The sequence below is a fragment of the Miscanthus floridulus genome, chromosome 6, assembly GCF_019320115.1.
Source record: "Miscanthus floridulus cultivar M001 chromosome 6, ASM1932011v1, whole genome shotgun sequence".
Classification (NCBI taxonomy): domain Eukaryota; kingdom Viridiplantae; phylum Streptophyta; class Magnoliopsida; order Poales; family Poaceae; genus Miscanthus; species Miscanthus floridulus.
This window is the reverse complement of record NC_089585.1, coordinates 105,121,662-105,142,891: the sequence shown is the minus strand read 5'-3', so window position 1 is coordinate 105,142,891 and position 21,230 is coordinate 105,121,662. Positions and strand designations below refer to the sequence as shown.

Below are 21,230 nucleotides of genomic sequence, written 5' to 3'. Positions count from 1 at the left end.
CTTTATATTATACTTCAGCTCTTAAGATTCCAACAAGAGGGCTAATGTTCTGTCTGAAGTTTAGCTAACCTCAGAAAAACTTTAGACCACATAAGTCGTCTAAAGCTTTAGTACTTAACTTTAGACTATATGATCTAAACATGACCTACCTAAATATGTGATTAAAATTGGGTTGACCTTTTTTAGCAGCTAGGTAATACAGTTAAACAACTGGAATATAATCCACTTGTACAGTTCCGCTTGCAATGCACACCCAAATCACATGCATATGGATGTGTGATCGGCGGCCAACGTGTGAGCCCCGTTTCCCCAACCAAGCTGCCATACACACGCATCCTCCTTGCAAAGTGCAAACGGAAATCATTTGTTCCAAGAACGGAATCTGTCTGACAGTGAGACACCCCGTCCACCTCGTGCTCCTATAGATTGAACCATCTTCTCATTTCAGGCCTACCAGCACATTGTTAAACAGCATAGCTTCCTGCTTCTTCGATACTTTGATACGAGTACACACCTCTGCTTACGATCATACGATGATGTCTTGCCTCGCGAGATGCCTTGTGGCCTCCCAGTCCGTCAATACCTTAGATCTGGATATCACAATCGATTCAAAAACCTCCTTCACTGTTGAATTTTGAACCGACAGTGGCATACCGGCAGTGATGGGGGTTGACATCATTGTCGGTTCTTAAAAACCAACACTGATGCAGTGATGGGGGTTGACATCGACACTGATCTACAGGAAACAGTGTCGGTTTCTGACTCCACCTGACAGTGTCTAGTTGAACAACACTGCTGGTTTGTAGTCCCAACCTACATTGATGGTTGCTTCAAGAGTGTCGGTTCTTGGCTCAAGCCAACAGTGTTGAGCAAGCCTACACTGTCGGTTCATGGCTTAAGCCGACAGTGTTGAGCAAGACAACACTGTCGGTTCATGGTTCAAGCCGACAGTGTTTTGCAAGACAACACTGCCGGTTTGTTGATAACCGACAGTGTTTTGCAAGACAACACCGTCGGTTCGTTGCTAACCGGCAGTGATGGCTCATTCGCATTTTATTGTTTTATAATTGATTTTAATTTATATTTTTTCGTGGAATCGGGTTTCGCTTTATATACGCTACGTAGACGACAGGTTCATCAATATTAAACATTATAAATGTTATGGTTACAGTTCAAATGTTCTTATCTAGATCTCGATCCCTCAAAATAAAAAAGAAATGTTCTCGTACTTCACAGATTGTGCAATGCTTCTCGAACTTCTTATAATAATCTGGCGAGCCGCTCTGGGTCATACTGGTCCTTGTACCTCACTGATTGTGCAATGGAAAATACTCCATCTTTTTCTAATATCTCGGCTAAGTTAAATTTTGCGAGCTCCGATTGTAGTACGACGATCTCCATGTCTAACAGCCTTTGGTGGTTATATTTCTTGCGCTATCGTTCAAAAAAGATGATATCCAAAGAGGAACAGTAAAACATTTTATTGAATTATTAACAGACATAAATGAAATGGAGATTATACACACCAACTTATCGGCTTCTTTCGATTTCTCGCCGATGTAGCGAAGCATTGCCCACATTACATAAAACCCGCATTCATTGTTTCCCGCCGGCTGTGACAGGTACTTCCCCTCCATTTCAACAACCTTGAATAGGACCGGCGTCCCATCGATATGTCTTCTTCGGACACTGAGCAACATTAAAGGGAGAAAATTTAGAAAGCGGTATGTGTGATTAAAAAATAATATGTTATTAGGATCGCTTACTAATTCAGCACTGTCACCAGTGCATCCAGATGATGAAATGGTTTTTTCTTCGAGTCCCACACCTCGATCAGATTTTTGACAAGATTGACACAAATGAAGATAAAATGGTTGCTAGAATCACAAAATCCTAATTATCGAATAATCTTAACGAAAAAAGAAGCATAAAATTAAAAGCCGAGAACACATACTCACAGTTATAGGCTAGAAGTACGTGGGTTTTCTTCTTCATCGTGAATTCGTTAAAAACAGCAATCAATATCTGTTTTAGGTCTTCCATGTCATCTCATTGACTCGTAAGGGGTTCAAGAAGCCTATGTAATCCCATTTATTTTTTAGAATGCAAAATTTTGCTATACACCTACATAAAATCAAGAGAAGTGCTCAAAAGTTAATAATTTGTCGAGAGAGAGTAGTTAATTGTAATATCATACGTATAGGGTACTTACATAGTCCACAGCGTCAACATTTGAACATCGAGAGAGCGTTTCTGGTATAGCTGGAACAAGCACTCCCACTCGACATTGAACTTCTCTTCTTTAGGATAATGAAAAACATGTGGCGAACGGATAATAACCTCAAAACAAAGTCGTCCGTCTCTGTTGCTTGAGCCATGTAATATTCATGCAACTGGCGCATATATGTTGTTAAATTTTTATACTCGTCATCGGGAACCAAAAGATTGCCCCTTTCATACTTCATTACCAGTGTTCCCATCCCTTGTACATCATAATAGATGTTCGTGGCCTCTTCTATGGTTAATCCTGGGTTGTCTTCGACGTACTTCTGTATGTTCCTTAAATCTTTATTATGTATTTCTTCGTCTCTTGTTGTAGCGTATTTATTCTGTGTTTGCCTTTTGAATTCGGACTTCAACAAATACGAAGGCAGTGAGGCACAGAGATTGAAGAAACTAACATAATCTTCCTTCAAGATGTGTGCTGTAAATTTTTTTTCATCAAGGTGGTAACGCTGTCACTGAACGACCTTTTTCTTTTCTGTTGGTCCACTTTGGGAGCATTAGCGACTGAATCCAAGGACCTTTTTCTACAACTGTGAGGATGTCCTTGATCTTGTTTTGGGCTGAGGTGGAGGAGGAGGAGAAGTCTCTTTTCTCAGGGCTGATGAAGATAGAGTCGGACGAGGAGGAATAGAAAGAGACCTCTATCTTCTCGGGGGTGATGGCTCTGGATGAGGAGAGGAGTGATCTCTGTTGGGAGATGGTGAGTAATCATCGCGGGTGGGCAAAGACTCACAGTCGTCCTCATCATAAGAGGACAATTGATGGTCAAGCTTAATGAAGCGATTGCGCTAGACCACTTGAGAGCCCTTGTTTTGACCAAGTTTCGGTCTGTCTTCTGCTACGGGGTACTCAATGGGTATCTTGTTAAACTTCTTATCAAGTATTCTATCAATGGTGACGCGAGCGTACCCTTATGGAATTGGGCGACCATTAATTGTCCCGTCTCCCGTAGGCCAGGCCTGGTCAAGCGCCACCTTGTCCTTTGTCCATTCCTAACGGATGTACAACTTGACATTGACGGGTTCAGTGATGCCGTCCACCGGATGAGGCACATTCGCCTCTTTTTCATTGAGCGGGGTCGATCCGTAGCTGCTGCGACCCCTAAACTGTGGGCTAAAGGCAGTAGGAGTAGGGTTTTGTGGTACTCCTAACCCCTTGGACAATAAAATTTACTCGACTCGCGCTTCAACAGTTGCTTCAATCCGTGCTTTCATTCTGTCTTCCATCTCTTTTAGTCACCTCAAATACTCAGCCTCCTGTTCCGCTCTACCCCTCGAGCGGCTCCGATAAGTGTTAGATTCTTAGGAGAATGCTAGTTTCCAAGGAACAATATCGGTTCCTCTAGTGCGACCAGGGTGCTCCTTAGTTCCGAGTGCTTATGTAAGCACGTCTTTCTCCCTATTAGAAGTGTGAGTCCCTTGCCTCACCTCCTCAGTTACCTGGGAGATCCTCTGAATGAGTTTGCTCATGGGTTCATTTGTGGAGCTAAAGCTTCCATCCTCGGCGTGCCGTACATTCCTCCCCATATAGTATAATACCGATCTAGGCTCCCAATCGACTATCTCAACCTAAACGCCTTTCTCAGCAAGGCGATCCATCTTTTGAAGTTCTGCTTCAAATTATAGCATCTTTTTGGCGTAGCCACGAGAGCCAAGATGATGAGGATTCGTCGCTTTCTGCGAGTTCTCCTTATTCTTCCTGCTCAGTGCTAAGTACTCCTCGGATAACCTGTATTCCTTGAAATCCTGCCAGAAGTTCTTCTGCTTGCTAAACTGTCCACCATCGAAATCTAGCTCTTTATTTTGGAGGATAAAATTCTTGTACAATGTCCCCTTGAAATTCTTGAAACATGTCCCCATGATTTCTTTTGCTTTTTTCTTGACTAACTCCCTGTCATACTTGGTTGGGAAAGTGAAATACTCTAGGATCTTGACATCCCATATGTAATCCTACTCACTTTTAGGAACCCTCCACGGGTCATCATCTTTCCCAATCCACTTCCTGTACCTAATCGGGATGAAGTCCCTAACAAGTAACCCAAGGATAGTCTTGTATTTGGTCAAAGCTATAGGCGGTGAGAGTGGATCCCTGAATTCATTGAACTCAGTAATGTGCCAGTGTGCATTCCTACCAACAGGAATCTTTGACACGCCTCGCTTGGATCTAGCCTTCCTGCTACCCGAACCCTCTAGCTCCTCGGCCGGCGGAGGCTCCTGCTAGAGACACCAAGTAAGCTATGACCCTCTCAATTGATTAGCGTGTGTGGCTACATAGTCACATGATACCAAAGTTACCTGGCCATCTTGGTCATTTTGACCCAGATCGAGTAGGCCGGACGGGGTCCATGGCTGCTCGTTCTCACCGACCTGATTGACACCGTCACCGTTTGTCGGATCATGCGGCTCTCCTGTCCCAGCGATATTAGCCGCTTCTTGTTGCTGATCTGTTCTTCAGCGACGGGGTAACAGGCGACGATGAGTCATGGCTGTGACATGATCGTGGTTAGTTTTGGCCGCGGACAACTACTAATAGCATATGTTCATATATATATATAATATGTTTAATGCAAAGTCTAATAATAAGTCCACATACAACAAAGTCATATAATATGTTTAATGCAAAGTCAAATAATAAGTCCATATACAACAAAGTCCATCTACTATTCTACGAAACTAAGCCTACATCAACTTCCAAATAAGAAAAACGATGACCATAGCCATAAATAAAAAGCATGATATTTTTCTAAGACCAAGGAGCATTTCTCCTAATCTTCACATCTCCGGTGGGTGGCTTCTCTTCGATCTCCTGTACTAGCGGATGGCCATGGTTTGCATTCATTGGACCATAGTAAGTCGGTTGCCCATGGTTTGCAAGGTAGGCCGGATGACTATAGTAGGCCCTCAAAGCTTTAGCTTCTATGTTGTATTTTTTGTGCAAATTACCAGGGTAACGATTGACTTGAGCATAGCAATCTTCCCAGGTTCGATAAATCCCAGGCATGTGACCAATATGCACTACATACCATGCCATGGTTGCCTATACATTTAAGTAAATTAGGTTGTCATTCAAACATGATGTATTCTTATACAATTTAATATATTTACGAATAACACACAACCATTGCATAGATAGGAGTGTTTGGAAAATAGCTATTCACGTGCCTTAGTAATAGTTGTTAGATGTAGGAAAGATATAAAGAATATTTTTTATTCGTTAAAAACCAAATAATGATTTAGAGAGACAGTTTAAGACTTTTGGATATACTCCTAGAGATGTCTCAGAGTCTTTAGTCTCACTATAAATCCCCCAACCATCGGCACGAAGTTCTTTCACAAGTATCAGTGCAGGTAAGCATCTTTCCAAATTAGTGATACTTTGATATGAAACTTACATGGTTGGTAGGGGCAAATATGCATCTCATACTATCCCAGGAAAATGACATGCAAAAACTCATAATAAGATAGGATTGTTGGAAAATATTCTCAGTTTAATGCACAAGGCTACATAACTATGTATTACTTGTAATCTTGCATAAGTTAATAATTATGCATCTTTATGCTGATAGCATGGAGAATTCCATGACAAGTTTGGACATATATTAGTTCTATAGGTCTAAAGTATATATACCCCATCCTCACATCCAAAAACATTGAGCATTGGTGGCACAGTTCCAAAAACATTGAGTATCTGCCTGATGGGAGCACAGTTGCAATTGCAAGCTACGAGGTGAGGCCAGCCATTGGTTTCACATATGTATCCGGCCAAGCTCTAATGATGCACAAGATGGTTTCACAGAGAAAACGTAAGTTTGTTTCATAGAGAAAATGCAAGTACTTTGAAAACAAACTACCATTAACGTTCAGAGAGCAATTTCTATCATGTATTACGAGTCCCTGCTATATTTATCCTGGTAACCAAAAATAAAATTACGCTTTTGTTCTTATCAGTATACTGATGAATAGAGCTGAGCAACGTGCTACTAAGTAATAATGTACTACTTACTAGCAATACGTCCAGAAACACAAAGAAACAGACAGCACACACTGTATGGCAAACCTAGGTTCTAGCATTCATAGCTGCATGATCAAACTGTATGACAGCACACACTGCATGATCAAACTGATTCAAGTAAGCAGATGTGGGACATTTCATCAGACACGTAGCGGGCAGTGAGCCACGCACTCACCGTGGGAGTGGGAAAGCAGTTGTCCGCGCGCTTCTGAAGACCTCGGCGGTGGGACAAACGGCGTGGTGCTCCGGCTTGGGGCGATGGACGGCGTGGGGCAGTGCTCCGGCGTGGGGCGGTGGACGGCGTGGGGCAGTGCTCCAGCGGCGTGGGGGGAGGGGTTGGTGCAGGGTTGAAATGAATTGGGATAATTTCACCCCACGCCAATTTTATAACGGTAGTTCATCACTGCTGGTTTTGTTTATAAACCGACAGTGATGGGGCACATCACTGCCTGGTCACTCCCCAAACCGGCAGTGATGTGTTGTAGCAGTTAGGTGTTAAGTTAGGTGTTAAGTAGGATAAGTTTCCGTTTTCTTTCGAACACCTCCTACTGGCGCAACAGTTAAGACCCCTCAACTTAGCCCCCGAGACCCGTGTTCGAGTCACAGGCGGCCTAAATTTTTTTGTTCTATTTTATAAATTTTTAATTTATTTCAGAAAATAGCTCATAACTGTCGGTTTTGCTTGCAAACCGACAGTGATAGGGTACATCACTGCCGGGTCATTACCCAAACCGGCAGTGATGTTTTGTAGCAGTTAGGTGTTAACTTAGGTGTTAAGTAGAATAAGTTTTTGTTTTCTTTCGAACTCCTCCTACTGGCGCAACGGTTAAGACCCCTCAACTTAGCCCCCGAGACATGTGTTCAAGTCCCAGGTGGTCTAAATTTTTTTGTTCTATTTTATAATTTTTTAAGCGGTCTAAAGGTCAAAAGGAAAAAGTAAATAACCCTTGGCACACATCCTATATTAGCGCAACGGTTAAGTCTCTGAACTCTATAGTCCGAGACCTACGCTCGAACCCGAGGACTAGCATCATTTTTTTAATTTTTTATATATCATTGCCGGTTTTCAAAAATAAATCGACGGTGATAACCAGTATCACTGTCAGTTTATTCTCATCAATGTCGGTTTTTTTGAAACCGACAGTGATGTTTATATATATTAAAAAATTTCTTTTATATACTAAATAAATAGAAACATATGTATTCTTATGTCGAAATGGCTTGAAATATTTTTGGTAAGCTTGTACACCCAAATTAAGACCCCACACAGGATCTTAGACTTTTCTGATTAGTTTTTTATTTATTATATTTTTCTGTGTGCTGAATGAGACAAAAGAGGGTGAATTTCATCTTGGACCCAATAGATTTTTTCATCCACCTCCACAAAATTCTTATCCCTAGGGCACATTAGAGACTGTGTAAAAGTTTGGCACCATTCTGGATTTTTTCGTGGGTAGACTCGGTTCAACCTATAATTAATCGGTGTCGTCGCGTGAAAATTCAATTAAACCTCAGAAAGTAGCAAACTATCTCCGAAAAATCCCAAACTTGGTGTTTCCTTCACACGTGGCACGTGCAAGCCTAAGAAAAAGTTTGAGACGAATACGACACCGGAATGCCTATGAACCACAGAAATCTTGATAACCTATGTGTATAGTCATGGTTCGATGAAAGGGCACGTGTACCTCTGTAAAGCATGTATACTCCACCTATGTCGAAATGGCTTGAATTTTTTTGACAAGCATGTACACCCAAATTAAAACCCGACACAGGATCTGAGGTTTTTCTGATCTTTTTTTTATTTATTATATTTTTCTCTGTGCCGAATGAGACAAACGAGGGTGAATTTCATCTTGGACCCAATAGATTTTTTCATCCACCTCCACAAAATTTTTATCCCTAGGGCACATTAGAGCCTGTGTAAAAGTTTGGCACCATTCCAGATCTTTTCGTGGGTAGACTCAGTTCAACCTATAATTAAACGGTGTCGTCGCGCGGAAATTCAATTAAACCTCATAAAGTAGCAAACCATCTCCAAAAAATCTCAAACTTAGTGTTTCCTTCACACGTGGCACGTGCAAGCCTGAGAATAATTTTGAGACCAATACGACATCGGAATGTATATTTCTAGTTGCCCAACAAATATTACACGAATTACATGATCTACAATAATTAAACACATAAAGCCATACATATTAAAATTAGAACCCAATTAAACTACGACCTTGAAAATCTAGCTAAATAAACATTAATTACTATCAGAATCACTGTCAGGATCGATTGGGCCACACACACTAACATGCCTCTGTAGCCATATATGGTAATTGATGTCACGGATTATGTATCCGCTTGTATCGATAAAGTCCAATGCCCGTATGAGTGCACTCTCTCGTGTCTCACAATACCGAAAGAATGGTCGACCATAGATGTAACCTACTAAACGACCACTGCCCCTGTTAGTAATCCTTATGCAGTACTGACGTCCTTCTATAGTGAGTTGGCTGAGGTTTCCCAGTTATCGAGAGCAGTGCATCGAGCCCATCTTTTGGAGTCCATACTACCGATTATTTTTTTGCGATTAGTTTGGTTATTTTTTTAACACATGTATTTTGGAAAAAAAATCATATGCAACCTATTCACCATGTGAGATCTTGTTCTGAAGGATTTACTGTCAGAAACTCATTGGTATAATCAGAATTTAATTTGGATATTTGATTAAGAAGTTATGATTTTTTAGTTGGTTGAAAGTCACTGCGTACATACGCAAGCTGACACGTCTACAGTGCCGCTCCGACCGCACAAGCCGCACACAGGCTGCATGCGACTCACCTCACTGTCACTGTGTTGTTGTGTTTGTTTTGTCCTTTAATATAATAATTTGCCGCAATGTGAGCGCCCGGGGGGCCACGGACAGCTACGATACAGGAGGCCACGACTGTGATGTCGGGTTTCGGCAGCAAAGCAGAGCGGCCTGGCTCTGCCGTGCTACCTATCTTGACGCGGCAGTACCGCATTCTGATCTGTGGCGCGGTAGGTCCTGCCACGTCAACGGTCAGTCTTTTCGGTTGTCACCACGTCAGCCTCCCGCTGCGCTACCATATATGGCGCGGCACAGGCTTTTGACCGTGCCATGAAAATAGACACGGCCAAAAGTATTAGTTTTAGAAATAAAAAATAGCCGGTGTTAGATTTAAAATTAAAGTGCAAAAAGTGTTAAAATTAAAAAAATATTCGCTGCAACAGGGAACCGTGGAATAGCCACATTAGGAGCGAATGGCTCATCGCCAGGGTGAAAACCTGATTCTTGTGGTGGGGGAGGTCCGTTGTTCATACCACCTGATCGATAAAATACAAAAAATATGAACATAAAATATATGTACAAAAAATTCTTTCAAGTAAAATGTGGTAACATAATTAAATATAGATCGAATGCAAGGAATAAGAATATATATAAATATATAATGCAAAGAAACATGAATATATTTATTTAGATACTACAATGGCAACATAATTAAATATAGATCGAATGCATGGACATCACTGTCGGTTTTTAAATAGAACCGATAGTGAAAGTTACTATCACTGTCAGTTTCTAAATAGAATCGACAGTGAATGTGCATATATATAAAGGATATATTTATTTAGATACTACAGTGGGAAAATTTTAACAACAACGATATATTTATTTAGATAGTAATGAAATACATCAAAAATTAAAAAAAAATAGAAATAAGTTACATATACGATAACAAAGACCTTACACTAAAATTCCATATACGATAACAAAGACCTATTTGCGTACTGGTCAATGTTACCATTAATGTGTATCAATACATTATAATTTAACCACCTCAGTAGCATTCTTCTAGCACCAACTAGGGTCAAACAACCCTGAGGTGGTCTACGAGCTATACCGGTTGGAGATGATAAGATGGCATCGATGAATCCAAGCCTCTGTTGTACATGGCCTTTTTCTCGGTACAGTCCAGAGCACATCAGATTCAGCTCGACACCACATCGATGAACCAATGCTGCTCCAGAATAGGAAATTGCCTAGAGCACACTAGGTCTCTCTTAACATACAGTCCAGAGCGCACCACAATAGAATTTTAAAATCGACAGTGAATTGGACCTTCTGTGTCGATTTGAGCAATCGACTGTGATAGAAGTTATCACTGTCGATTTTAAAACCAAAACCGACAGTGAAGGGCCCATCGTAATGGTTTTATTTTTTTATCCCATCATAATGCACTACTAAATAATAAATGCAAAATCAAAAAAGTTTGGCTCGCCTGGGATTCAAGCGCAGGTCTTAGAGTACAGAGTGCGCGACCTTAACCGTTGAGCTAGGATAGGGAGTTCAGTTAGTTTGATTTTCTTTATTTATTTATAAATATAAATAATGCAGTTAGTTTATATTTTAAAATAACACCAAAATTTGTGTCTTGATTATTTAATTCTATGATAATTAATTAATGGTCTATAATTATTAAATAATAGTGTTTGTGAACATCATCTTAATATTTGATTACATAGTCAATAATTAAATTGTAGAGATGCGCACAAAATATAAATTAAATATTCAGTGCGAATTATTGATACAACGTCTGTATAATAATTACATAGTTAACAATAATCTAACTATCTTTAGGTGCATCGACAATGAGGGCCTCATTGTGATCAATTCATACGTAAGCAGGTTCGTCACCCTCTTAAAGGATAGGTAGGGGTACGTTCGTCCTGAATGGATGCATTTCCTGATAGCCCCTGTAGTCTTCTTCATCCGTCACTCCATCGACATCGACAATCTTCCTTTTTCCTTCTAGGACTACTTTTAGCCTTCCTTTTGCCTTGTTGTCTTTTGCATAGAAGACTTGCATAACATCTCTTGCAAGGACGAAGGGGTCATCTCTGTATGCGGTCTTAGTGAGATCAACGGTAGTGAACCCTTCGCTGTCAGTGTTGATTTCCTTGAGCCGGACTTCAACGGACCGTAGGCTAGCTCTCATATCTCCTCTTTGAAACCATAGTATGTCGCATGCACGTTGCCATTTTCGTCGTGAGCATCAAAACGAACACCATAATTTTGGTATGCGCTCTTTTCATCTTAATTTTTTGTGTAAAATGTGAATCCATTGATCTCATACCCTTAGTACTTAAGATATGTACTCGAAGGCCCTTTGGCTAAGGCATCCAGTTGATTACCTAACTTTATTCCAAGCAAGCGACATCGCAACCAGCTGACAAATTCCTCCTTATGTTTTTTATCCAGCCAAGCCTGTGACTTGCTCGGATACAGAGTTTGTAGTGATTGTCTGTGCTCATCAATATATGGCATCACACCTTTGGCTTGCTAGAGAACGGTGAACTGTGCTTGTCTGAAATAAATAGGGTCGTCTACTATAACAGATTTCTCCCCGATCGTTCCTTTGCCACATAGTCTTCCCTCGTGATGAGATTCTGAAACTCTAACCCTTTTGATGTCCAGATAATATGTGTAGAACTCAATGGCCTCCTTTATTGACCATCCTTCAACCATGCCCCTTTCTGACCTAAATCTGTTCCTAACATATCTCCTAAAAACTTTCATCAATCTTTCGAAAGGGAACATCTGATGCAGGTACATTAGGCCAAGGGATCTAATTTGGTCAACAAGATGAATGAGTAGATGCAATGAGATATCAAAGTAAGTCGGCGGGAAATGCATCTCAAGCCTAACGAGAGTTTTGGCTATGTCCTGCTGCAGCTGCTCTAGCGTGGACACATCAATGATCTTTTTTGAGATCGCATTGAAGAACGAGTAATGCTTTATGATTGGGGCGTGGACTTTTGGGGAGAGGATACCATGTAGGGCAATAGGGAGCAGCTGAGTTATAATGACATGACAGCTATGGTCCTTCATAGGGCCATAGTTGAACTTGAGTTCTCTCATGTTCACTAGCCTCTTCGGGTTCACACAGTAGCTTGTCGGGACTTTGAGTTCTTTGAAGAAAGAAATAGGCGTACACTTTTTTCCTTCTTCAATGTCCATGACGCAACCGGAAGTTCGAACTAGCTATTCTTTAGCTCCATGGGATGCAGCTCCTTCCTGATTCCCAAGTGTTACATGTCTAGGCGTGTGGCTAGTGAATCCTTCGATGTCCCTCCGGTGTCCATCAAGGTGTTAAGAGTGTTAGTGCACATATTTTTAGTGATGTGCATGAGATCAAGACAGTGGCGTACACTCAGAAATGGCCAGTAAGGTAGTTTTCAGAAAACTAATTTTTTCTTCCAAATACTCTCATCAGGCGCTACTACTGCATTGTTCCCTTTCCCAAGGACAACCTCTAGTTTGTTGAGTTCTCGAAGTATCGCAGACCCGTCTCGATATTTTAGAGCTAAGCGTTTCTCAATAGTACCATTGAAATCTTTTCTGTTACTGCGATAAGGGTGATCCTTAGGTAGGAACCTACGGTATCCCATATAAACTATCTTTAAGTTATTTGGCAGATTTACCGTATCGGTGTCGTCCAAGCACTCGACACATCCAGTATAGCCTTTTGTCTTCTCTCTAGACAACGAACTTCGACCTAACAGGTCGGTGATTGTAGCGATAAGTACTCCCTTGATCGTGACATGTTCCTTTTTGTACTCATCCTAAACATCCGGCACACAATTTTCAAACATCTACACTAGTTCATCGATCACTAGTTCTAGAAACACATCGATGTCATTCTCAGGTTGTCTTGGCCCTTGGATTAGTAGTGGTATCTGGATGTACGACCGCTTCATATAAACCCAAGGTGGAAGGTTGTATATATAGAGCGTCACTGGCCAGGTGCTATGATTGCTTCTAACCTAGTCGAAAGGATTCACCCCATCTATACTCAAAGCAAACCAAAGGTGCCTTACCTGTCCACCGATGTCCTTATAGAACATAGTATTGATAGTCCTCCATTCATGTCCATCGGTGGGGTGCCTCATTATTGTATCTTTCTTATGTTCTTCGCCATGCCAGCGCAACAACTTGGCTGACTTTGCACATACAAACAGCCTATGCACCTGGGGAGCTATAGGGAAATACAAAACGACCTTTACGGGACCTCCTCTGGTATTGGTACCATCATCTGACGGCCCTTCCTTGTACCGTGGAGCCTATGCACTTGTCCAAGTCTTTGTATTTTTCTCCACGGTACAATATGCAATCATTAGAACACGTGTGGATTTTATCAACCTTGAGGACGATGGGGCAGATCATTTACTTGGCCAAGTATGTCTTTTCTGGCAACTCGTTTTTTTCTGTGAGTATTTTGTTTATTATACCTAACAACTGATCGAAGCCTTTATCGCTCAATTTGTTTGTCGATTTAAACTCTAACAGCATGATATCAGCTTTCAGTTTGCTCATTAGACACTCCCTATACAATGGTGTTTTGCCATCTTGTATTATTTTCTCTAGCTTTCTCAACTGTCTTTCACTAAGACATCTGGTCTCTTCATTATGTAGTAGCTGAGAAATGCCATCGTTATCCTCGGTGTCGTCAGCTAGCATGTTCCAAAACACATTATTAACTATGGGCATAGGTTCTGTGTTGACACCGGGTTCCTCGTCACGGCATGTCCACATCATCATCGTTTTCTGTAGAACATTCACACCAACCTCACCATGCATAGTCCATATCGTATAGTTTGGCATGAATCCCCTGGTAATCAAGTGCGATCGTATAGACTCAATTTGATAAAAGTTCTTTTGATTCTTGCAATCTTTGCATGAGCAGAAGACATTATTCCCATTCTCAGCATAGGCTTTAACATCGGTGATAAACTGGCTAACGCCATGCATGTACCGTTTGTCCGTTCGGGACAGATGCATCCACTCTCAATCTATCTCTGCACAAAAAAATACTGAGACAGTAATTACAAAGAATTAATAAAAAATCGAGCTTCATGAATAATAATTGTAGCTCGAAAGTATTATTTTTGAAAAATATTATTGTACACTAATTATTGGAAAATTAAAATTGATAGCCCCGGCCCTGTAAATTGAAAATCGTAGTAAAAACAATTATTACACAATATTGAAGAACAACTATTATACTCTACTTCTAAGAACTAATTATAGCATCACGCACTAACAATGATGATCTTGACCACCATGGAATAATTAACCACGAATTTAAATGTGTTTATAGACACCAACCGTTTGGATGATGGATTCACCATATTTTGAGCCTTGCACAAATGTCCAATTAGAAAAATACTCTCTAGAATGGAGAAAGAACTAGAATGAAAATCAAGCAATGTAGCCATCAAAACGAAGTTAATTAAGCAACTAAATCAAAGGAGTGGATGTTTGTTACTAACCTTAAAGCAAAAAGATCAAGCCATTCTTCAAAATCCAAGCGCTAGATTTATGGTGAAGAGGAGCCGCAACAATCGAGGGAAGGGCCTAAACGCGCGCCTCTATTCTCAGGATGAAAGAGATGAGAAAGAAGAGGACGGCTGCAGCCTTTTTGTGCTGTAGGCTTATCACCGTCGGTTCTTGGCTAGAACCGATACTGATAGAGCCCAATCACTGTCGGTTTATGGCTTGAACCGGCAGTGATGAGTGGCCGCCAAAATACTGCCGGTTCAGTCCATGGCTTGAACCGGTAGTGATGAGTGGCCGTCAAAATACTGCCGGTTCAAACCACAAACTGACAGTGATGTGGTGCTTCCCTGTCGGTTTTAACCCAGCCCCAATAATTTTATCATTTTCGAGCTCATAACCGGCAGTGAAGAAACATCACTGTCGGTTCTCATAAATCCGGCTGTGATGAGGCCGGTAGTGATGTCTAAATCTGACGTAGTGCGTCGTGGTCCTCGCCGTGGTCTGCTTGCCGTCCCACGGCGAGGCCATGGGCCTGCCCCAGCCAGCGCCGGACCTCTACTTCACCGTCGCCGTCGAGGGCATGGTCTGGTGCATGAGCTGTCGGTACGCCGGCTACGTCCGGTCCATGGACGCGTCGCCTCTACCGAGTACGTAGCTATATGCCCGCTCGTCACTGTTCGTATTCTCACCTGCCACGGTGCCTGCCTGACCTTTTGATTTTTATGCACGTATTATTGCAGATGTTGCGGCGCTTCTGCAGTGCCAGCGTGGCGACGACGGTAGGGCGGTGTCCGTGTGGAACACCACGAACTCCGGCGGCTACTTCCTGATCCTGGCGGATTGGCAGTCGGTGGCCTTTAAGAGCAAGGACTGCAGAGTCAAGGTGTACGTGCCACGGTCGCCGGCACGCGGCTGCACAGTGGCCGTCAAACCCAACCCGAAGGGGGCGCCGCTCAAGTTTCGAAGGTTCGTGCCGCTCTCCGGCGAGATGCAGGCGCGCTATTCGGCCAGCGACTTCACGTTCGTGCCGGAGAACCCCGCCAAGTGCTAACGACCACGTAGCCGACTCTGGACGTCGAGAAGCACGCAATTAAGCAAATGTTTACGGAGGAGTATGTTACATGTTTGCAGTGAAATAATTAACGATATAACATAAATGTGGACAAAAGTTTTTTTATTCGACTGAAGAAAGCTCTAAACGTGTCTCTATCTTGTGCCCAAACGTCCGGACGGACAGGTTGTCCAGACGCCCTGCATGCAGTCATTTTTCCGCGACATTCCACGCATCCATGTGGGGCCCGCACCATCACGAATGTCACCAGCATTGAGAAGAGAGAGGAGGCGGCGGATGCCCAACCGGCGCCAGGAGAAGGATGAGACACCGAGGCGAGGCAGCATAAGACGAGGAGGGAGATGCAACACCCAATCTACTTTTGAAACATTACGATGCAACACTTGCGACGTACGTCTGAAAGGCAGGTGAAACACTTGAAACATGTATTTGAAACACTTGCAAAAACACCTGGAAAAACACTTGAAACCATTGCAAAACGCATACATAACGTCCAGATAAAGCACTTGCAAAAAATTATGTGAAACATATACAATATCCAGATAAACACAGTTGCAACATACGTCTAAAAAGACAAATAAAATATTGGGAACAAAAGCTTGCAACATACGTGTATAACCATGCAACATATGCAAGATCTTGATCTACTTTTGTAACATACATACGAAACAATTGCAACATACCTCTAAAACATCTAAAATACTGCAAACAGACGCTTGCAACAGTGCTTTCAAGAGCAACATCTACTTGCTGCTTGGACGAAAATGGTGGCTCATTGACGCGGAGCTCGACGCTGACGTGGAGCTTGATGCTACGGAGTGGCCCGGAGGTCGCCGGTGTGGAGCTCGTCGGCATCACGGACCTCGGCAGGCTGATGGAGCGCGGCCGCAACGGGAGGCGTGAGTACGGGCGGGGCGGGGCGGGGCGGGAGAGGGCGAGATCCGTCCCACGAGCAGGGCGTGCAGCGGGGGCGCGAGGCGTGAGCGGGAGTGGTGCGGGGGAGGACGGGATCCGTCCCGCGAGTAGGGGCGCGCATCGCGAAGACGCTGCAGAACGAGCGGGCGATACGGATGGGGGCGACGCAGGCAGGGTACGTTCCAAGAGCGGGCGATGCGGGTGGGGTCCGTCCGCACGGACGGACGACCAAACAGAAGCATTACTGATTATCTTATTAAAAAAAGAAGCCTCCAAGTAAGTTCTCAAAGCATTTCTACGTTAATATAAAAACAAAATACCCCTCTACATTCCGATAAATTTTCACCATTACATTCTAATGAATTTCCATCATTACATTCTGATAAATCACCAGATCTAGGGTTTGACAAAGAGGACCAATGAGGAGAGGTTAGAGGCTAGAGGGTAGGAGAGCGAAGGGTGACCGAAGAGAGGTTGAGTCGACGAAGAGATGGCAGGTGCCGCTGTGGGGGCACGCCGAGGGAGGCAAGGCCAAGGCATGACGCTAGTGCAGATGTGCAAATGCAGGAGAACAGTAGGGAGTGATCAAGACACCAAGTGAGAAAAAATGATGTTAGGGTTTAGGTTAGTATGTGGCCAGTGCCGGCCTTAGGGGTAGGCCACGAGGTGCGACGGCCAAGGGCCCAAGCGGAGGAGGGGTCCAAGTTCAGGTATACAAACCGCCAGATCCTATAGTCCATTAGGTATTAGTAAACTAATGAGAAGAGAGATATAGAACTAGCCAAGCGGCCTAAAAAGACAACATCGACATTTCTTTCCTAGTTTCCTTTCCCCACGGCCCTCGGGTAGAGAGGAGGCGATGAGTCACGCTGCACACAACACACTCTGATCGTGAGTTCGCGACATGCGCCTTACACACGTGGAGCTGGCGAGCCGCGCCGCCGCGAAGAGCTAGACTACCGGAGACACGGACACGGCGCACGAGGACGACGACTAGGCAGGGTTCCACGACGACGACATCTTGATTCTTGGCTTCTTATGAATTGCTATCACCGATCAGTTGTTTAGGTCCAAGGTATTTTTTCTTTTTATTTTTAATCCAAATTAATTATTTATATAGTATTCTAGACTTCTAGTACTTTGTACCCATATAGTCATATTTTTCTTCTAATTTAGGTGTTAGAATTTTAGAATGTTACCTCAGAAACATTTGTCATGGGTGAGAAGAGAAAACAAATATATTACTTTTTTTAATCTACATTATTTCTCAATGCGACGAGATCGCCAGAGGGCCCTTAAAATCCTAGGCCCGGCACTGTATATGGCGGCCCAGAGGCCACCTCTATGGACCGGTCGTTTTTATCGCATTGTGCACGTGGCGGCCAACGGGCCTCCTTAGGGCCAAGCATGGCACTAGAGTATGGGTCGTGCCGCTCAAGCACTATAGGAAATGGTCATGCTTGTGGGTAGTGCCGGACCAAACATGCAGGAGCCAGGCCGCGTGCCAGCCTGTTTGCCCGTTCGATCTATTTGGACATCGGGAAAAAATTCTATGCACTCGGTGATGTACAATGAATCCTGTTCAGCACAGGTTATCTATCGTTATTTCATCGTGATCGCTGTTCTTAATTAGTCCTTCCGTGACTGGTCCTTCCATGCAGTGGACACCATCGCCTGATTTTCCACACAGCCCAACTCAATCCGCGAACACATCGACGGCAGTCAAGCGGTGCTGCACAGGCTTCGTTGTACAACACGATCGCATAGATGTTTTTTTCCTTGGACATCTAGCATTTGTATTTTTGGGTTGACTCGCGCCTTGCGTCGTGGGGCGGCGATTGTGTGATCAGGGCAACTCGGTCATCACGAGATAGCGATCCTCAATGAACCAAGACATCCTTCACATGCAAATTGATGTATCGCCGCCCCTTTGCTGCTAGCAAGAGCAACAGCTGAATCCATGCATGCTACATGCATCACCCGGATGCACCCGTGTACGGCGCCACATGCTTCGTGACTTGGGCCTTGTTTAGATGAGTGTTAGGAATCAGTATTTGACACTGTAGCACTTTCGTTTGTATTTGGTAATTATTGTTCAATCATGGTCTAACTAGGCTCAAAAGATTCGTCTCGTAATTTACAATCAAACTGTGTAATTAGTTATTTTTTTTATCTACATTTAATACTCCATGCATGTGTCCAAAGATTTGATGTGATGGAGAGAGAGTGAAAAAACTTGGAATCTAAACAAGGCCTTGCCTTTTTGGTTTTCAGGGATTCCCTGTCAATTGTGCGTACTATCAATCATGGGGGTGGTAATGACTAAACTTTATATGTTTCCTTTTTCAGATAGATTTAGGCAAGTACAGCTTTATCCAATTGTGGTAGTATAAAGTGCACGAGCCGCAATCACGTACGGATGCGATGCTACTCGCTTGCGATGCACCACCAAGCCACATGCATGCAATGCAAGCCCTGTAACCCGTTTCCCCAATCAACCATATGGACGCCGCATCTGTCGAGCACACGCAAGCAATCATCTGACGGTATCTCTAAGCTTGCGCCAGCCCGCCAGCCCGCCAGCCGGCCGGAATCTGCTCTCTGCCTCGACGTGCTAGCTAGTTGGCTACAAATTGCGCTGCTCTTCAGCTGGGGCTTGCATTGCGTGATCAGTACTCACTGGAGAACGTCATAGCTTCATTCCCCTTCGGTAATTGGTGTGTAGTCACCCTCAGCATCAGTTACAATGGCGTCTTTTCTAGCGAGAAGCCTCCTAGGCTGCCTGGCCCTTGTGATGATCCTCGCCGTGGGCGGCCTGCCATCCCCAGGCTCGGCCATGGGCCTGCCCCGGCCGCAGCCGAGCCTCAACTTCACCATCGGCGTGGAGGGCGTCGTCTGGTGCAACAGCTGCCGGTACCGCGGCTACGTCGAGTCCAGGGACGCGTCGCCTCTCCGGAGTAAGTTCCTTCATCCGGCTGTGTGCTCGTCATCCTCATGGATTTCCAGTCATTTCTGATCACAGTTTATACGAGCATGAGCATATAACAACACGCGCATATATGCGTGCAGACGCCTCGGTGCTGCTGCGGTGCCGGCACGGCCGCCGGGCGCTGTCGGTGTGGAACACCACGAACGCGCACGGCTACTTCCTGATCCAGACGGGGACGCAGGCGGCGCCCTTCACGAGCAACAACTGCAAGGTGTACGTGCCGCGGTCGCCGGCGCGTGGGTGCCGCGTGGCCGTGAGCCCCGCCCGGAAGAAGGGGTCGCCGCTCAAGTTCCGCAGGTTCGTCACGCTCACCGACGGGCTGCAGGCGCGCTACTCCGCCGGCCGCTTCACGTTCGCGCCGCAGGACCGGTCCAAGTGTTAATAACTGACCGTGACGACCGACTCTCTAGACTTCCAAATCCAAAGGGGTCGATCGCGCGCATCGTGTTCATTCGCATCCCTGGGGGCAGGGGCTGTAAACTCGTAATTAATAATATGGTCACGAAGCCGATGTATCTTTGTGACGTGTTGTTGAAGTGTTGCTCCATGCTCGATCAGTTCGGGAAAGCACCTCTGATGGTGTGCTGCGTGCGTCACCACAACATGCCTGCCGACTGCCGTCGAACGCCAGGGCGCGGCTATGACGACGAGTATCCGGCATACCATGGCAGGATTGGGTGGTAAGCGCCACCACGGCCCATGGACACGAAGACGAAAGCCCAACGGCACAACCGGCCCCACGCCCACCTCTCGTCCGCGCGCCATGCCACAAGCTAACTGCCAAGTGCCAAGGGCTTCGTTTCTGTTCGCGCAGGGGGACCGCACTGGGCTGGGCGTGCGTGCTGAACGCTTGAGAGCTGCTGCTGTCGTGCTGTGTGGTCCTCGAGACAATTCAAGCCCTCGTCACATCCCGTACACACGTAACACACGCCATTCCATTCCATTCCATAGGAACGTACGAGTACGTCTCATAAATCGCCATCACTCGTCGTAGGGTAGGATTACGGACGATGTCCCCTTCCCCTCCCTCCCAGAGGTAGTAGATGTGTGTTGTGGACTGTGCCCAACTGCCCATCGACGACGTCGACGTCACCATCAGGGACCGAGCAAATGAGCATCCAAAGCTCCCAACGTCACCAACACACAAACCGTTATATATTAGGGAACCGATACTACTCCTACCTTTTTTTTTATCGGTACTCCAACCAATTGGTGCAGAGCCAATCAGACAACCGCTGAAGACGGCAAAATCTCGGGCTCATCTGCCCTGCGTCCCCTGAAACCTGTTCCCTGCAAGTTCACCAGAACAAGGTACTAATAAGCCGTAATGGCGGATGGCCGGAATCCGACATGGAGCGGGGCGGGCTGGCGGGGGCCGTTACGGTGGAATCGCGGGACGTATCGACAGCTGCGCTGCGTCTTGTGTCTTCTCTGGTCTCTGCCCCGGGGCCCGGGGGACAACCCGATAGCGATAAGAAGGAAGGATCGGAACAAATTGCTGTGCGCTGGAAGGGACTCGTACGTCGTCGTACTCCGTAATCATGAGTTCATGACGGTAGGGCCTCTCGTCCGTCGCGCGCGCGCGTGTCCATGTTCCTGGCCGTGCA

At 44.6% G+C, this 21,230-nt stretch overlaps 2 protein-coding genes across 2 annotated transcripts; both read left to right on the top strand.

Annotated features, from left to right (window-relative positions):
• Positions 1-13,520: 13,520 nt before the first annotated feature.
• LOC136460964 (non-classical arabinogalactan protein 30-like) lies at positions 13,521-15,698 on the top strand. The gene is made up of 3 exons (XM_066460471.1): positions 13,521-13,577; positions 15,126-15,294; positions 15,388-15,698. Exons 1-3 carry the CDS (start codon positions 13,521-13,523, stop codon positions 15,696-15,698), a joined length of 537 nt encoding a protein of 178 aa, XP_066316568.1.
• Positions 15,699-18,655: 2,957 nt separating this feature from the next.
• Positions 18,656-20,141, top strand: LOC136458906 (non-classical arabinogalactan protein 30-like). The gene is made up of 2 exons (XM_066458814.1): positions 18,656-19,591; positions 19,704-20,141. Exons 1-2 carry the CDS (start codon positions 19,381-19,383, stop codon positions 20,003-20,005), a joined length of 513 nt encoding a protein of 170 aa, XP_066314911.1. The 5' UTR covers positions 18,656-19,380; the 3' UTR covers positions 20,006-20,141.
• The last annotated feature ends 1,089 nt before the right edge of the window (positions 20,142-21,230 follow it).

Bases quoted from the DNA above. Each gene is read 5' to 3' on its own strand.
- LOC136460964 (XM_066460471.1), top strand. From the start codon at position 13,521: ATGGGGCAGATCATTTACTTGGCCAAGTATGTCTTTTCTGGCAACTCG. The intron at 13,578-15,125 runs GTGAGTATTTTG...AATCTGACGTAG, and splicing joins CTGGCAACTCGTTTTTTTCT to TGCGTCGTGGTCCTCGCCGT. The intron at 15,295-15,387 runs GTACGTAGCTAT...GTATTATTGCAG, and splicing joins GGACGCGTCGCCTCTACCGA to ATGTTGCGGCGCTTCTGCAG.
- LOC136458906 (XM_066458814.1), top strand. From the start codon at position 19,381: ATGGCGTCTTTTCTAGCGAGAAGCCTCCTAGGCTGCCTGGCCCTTGTG. The intron at 19,592-19,703 runs GTAAGTTCCTTC...ATATGCGTGCAG, and splicing joins GGACGCGTCGCCTCTCCGGA to ACGCCTCGGTGCTGCTGCGG.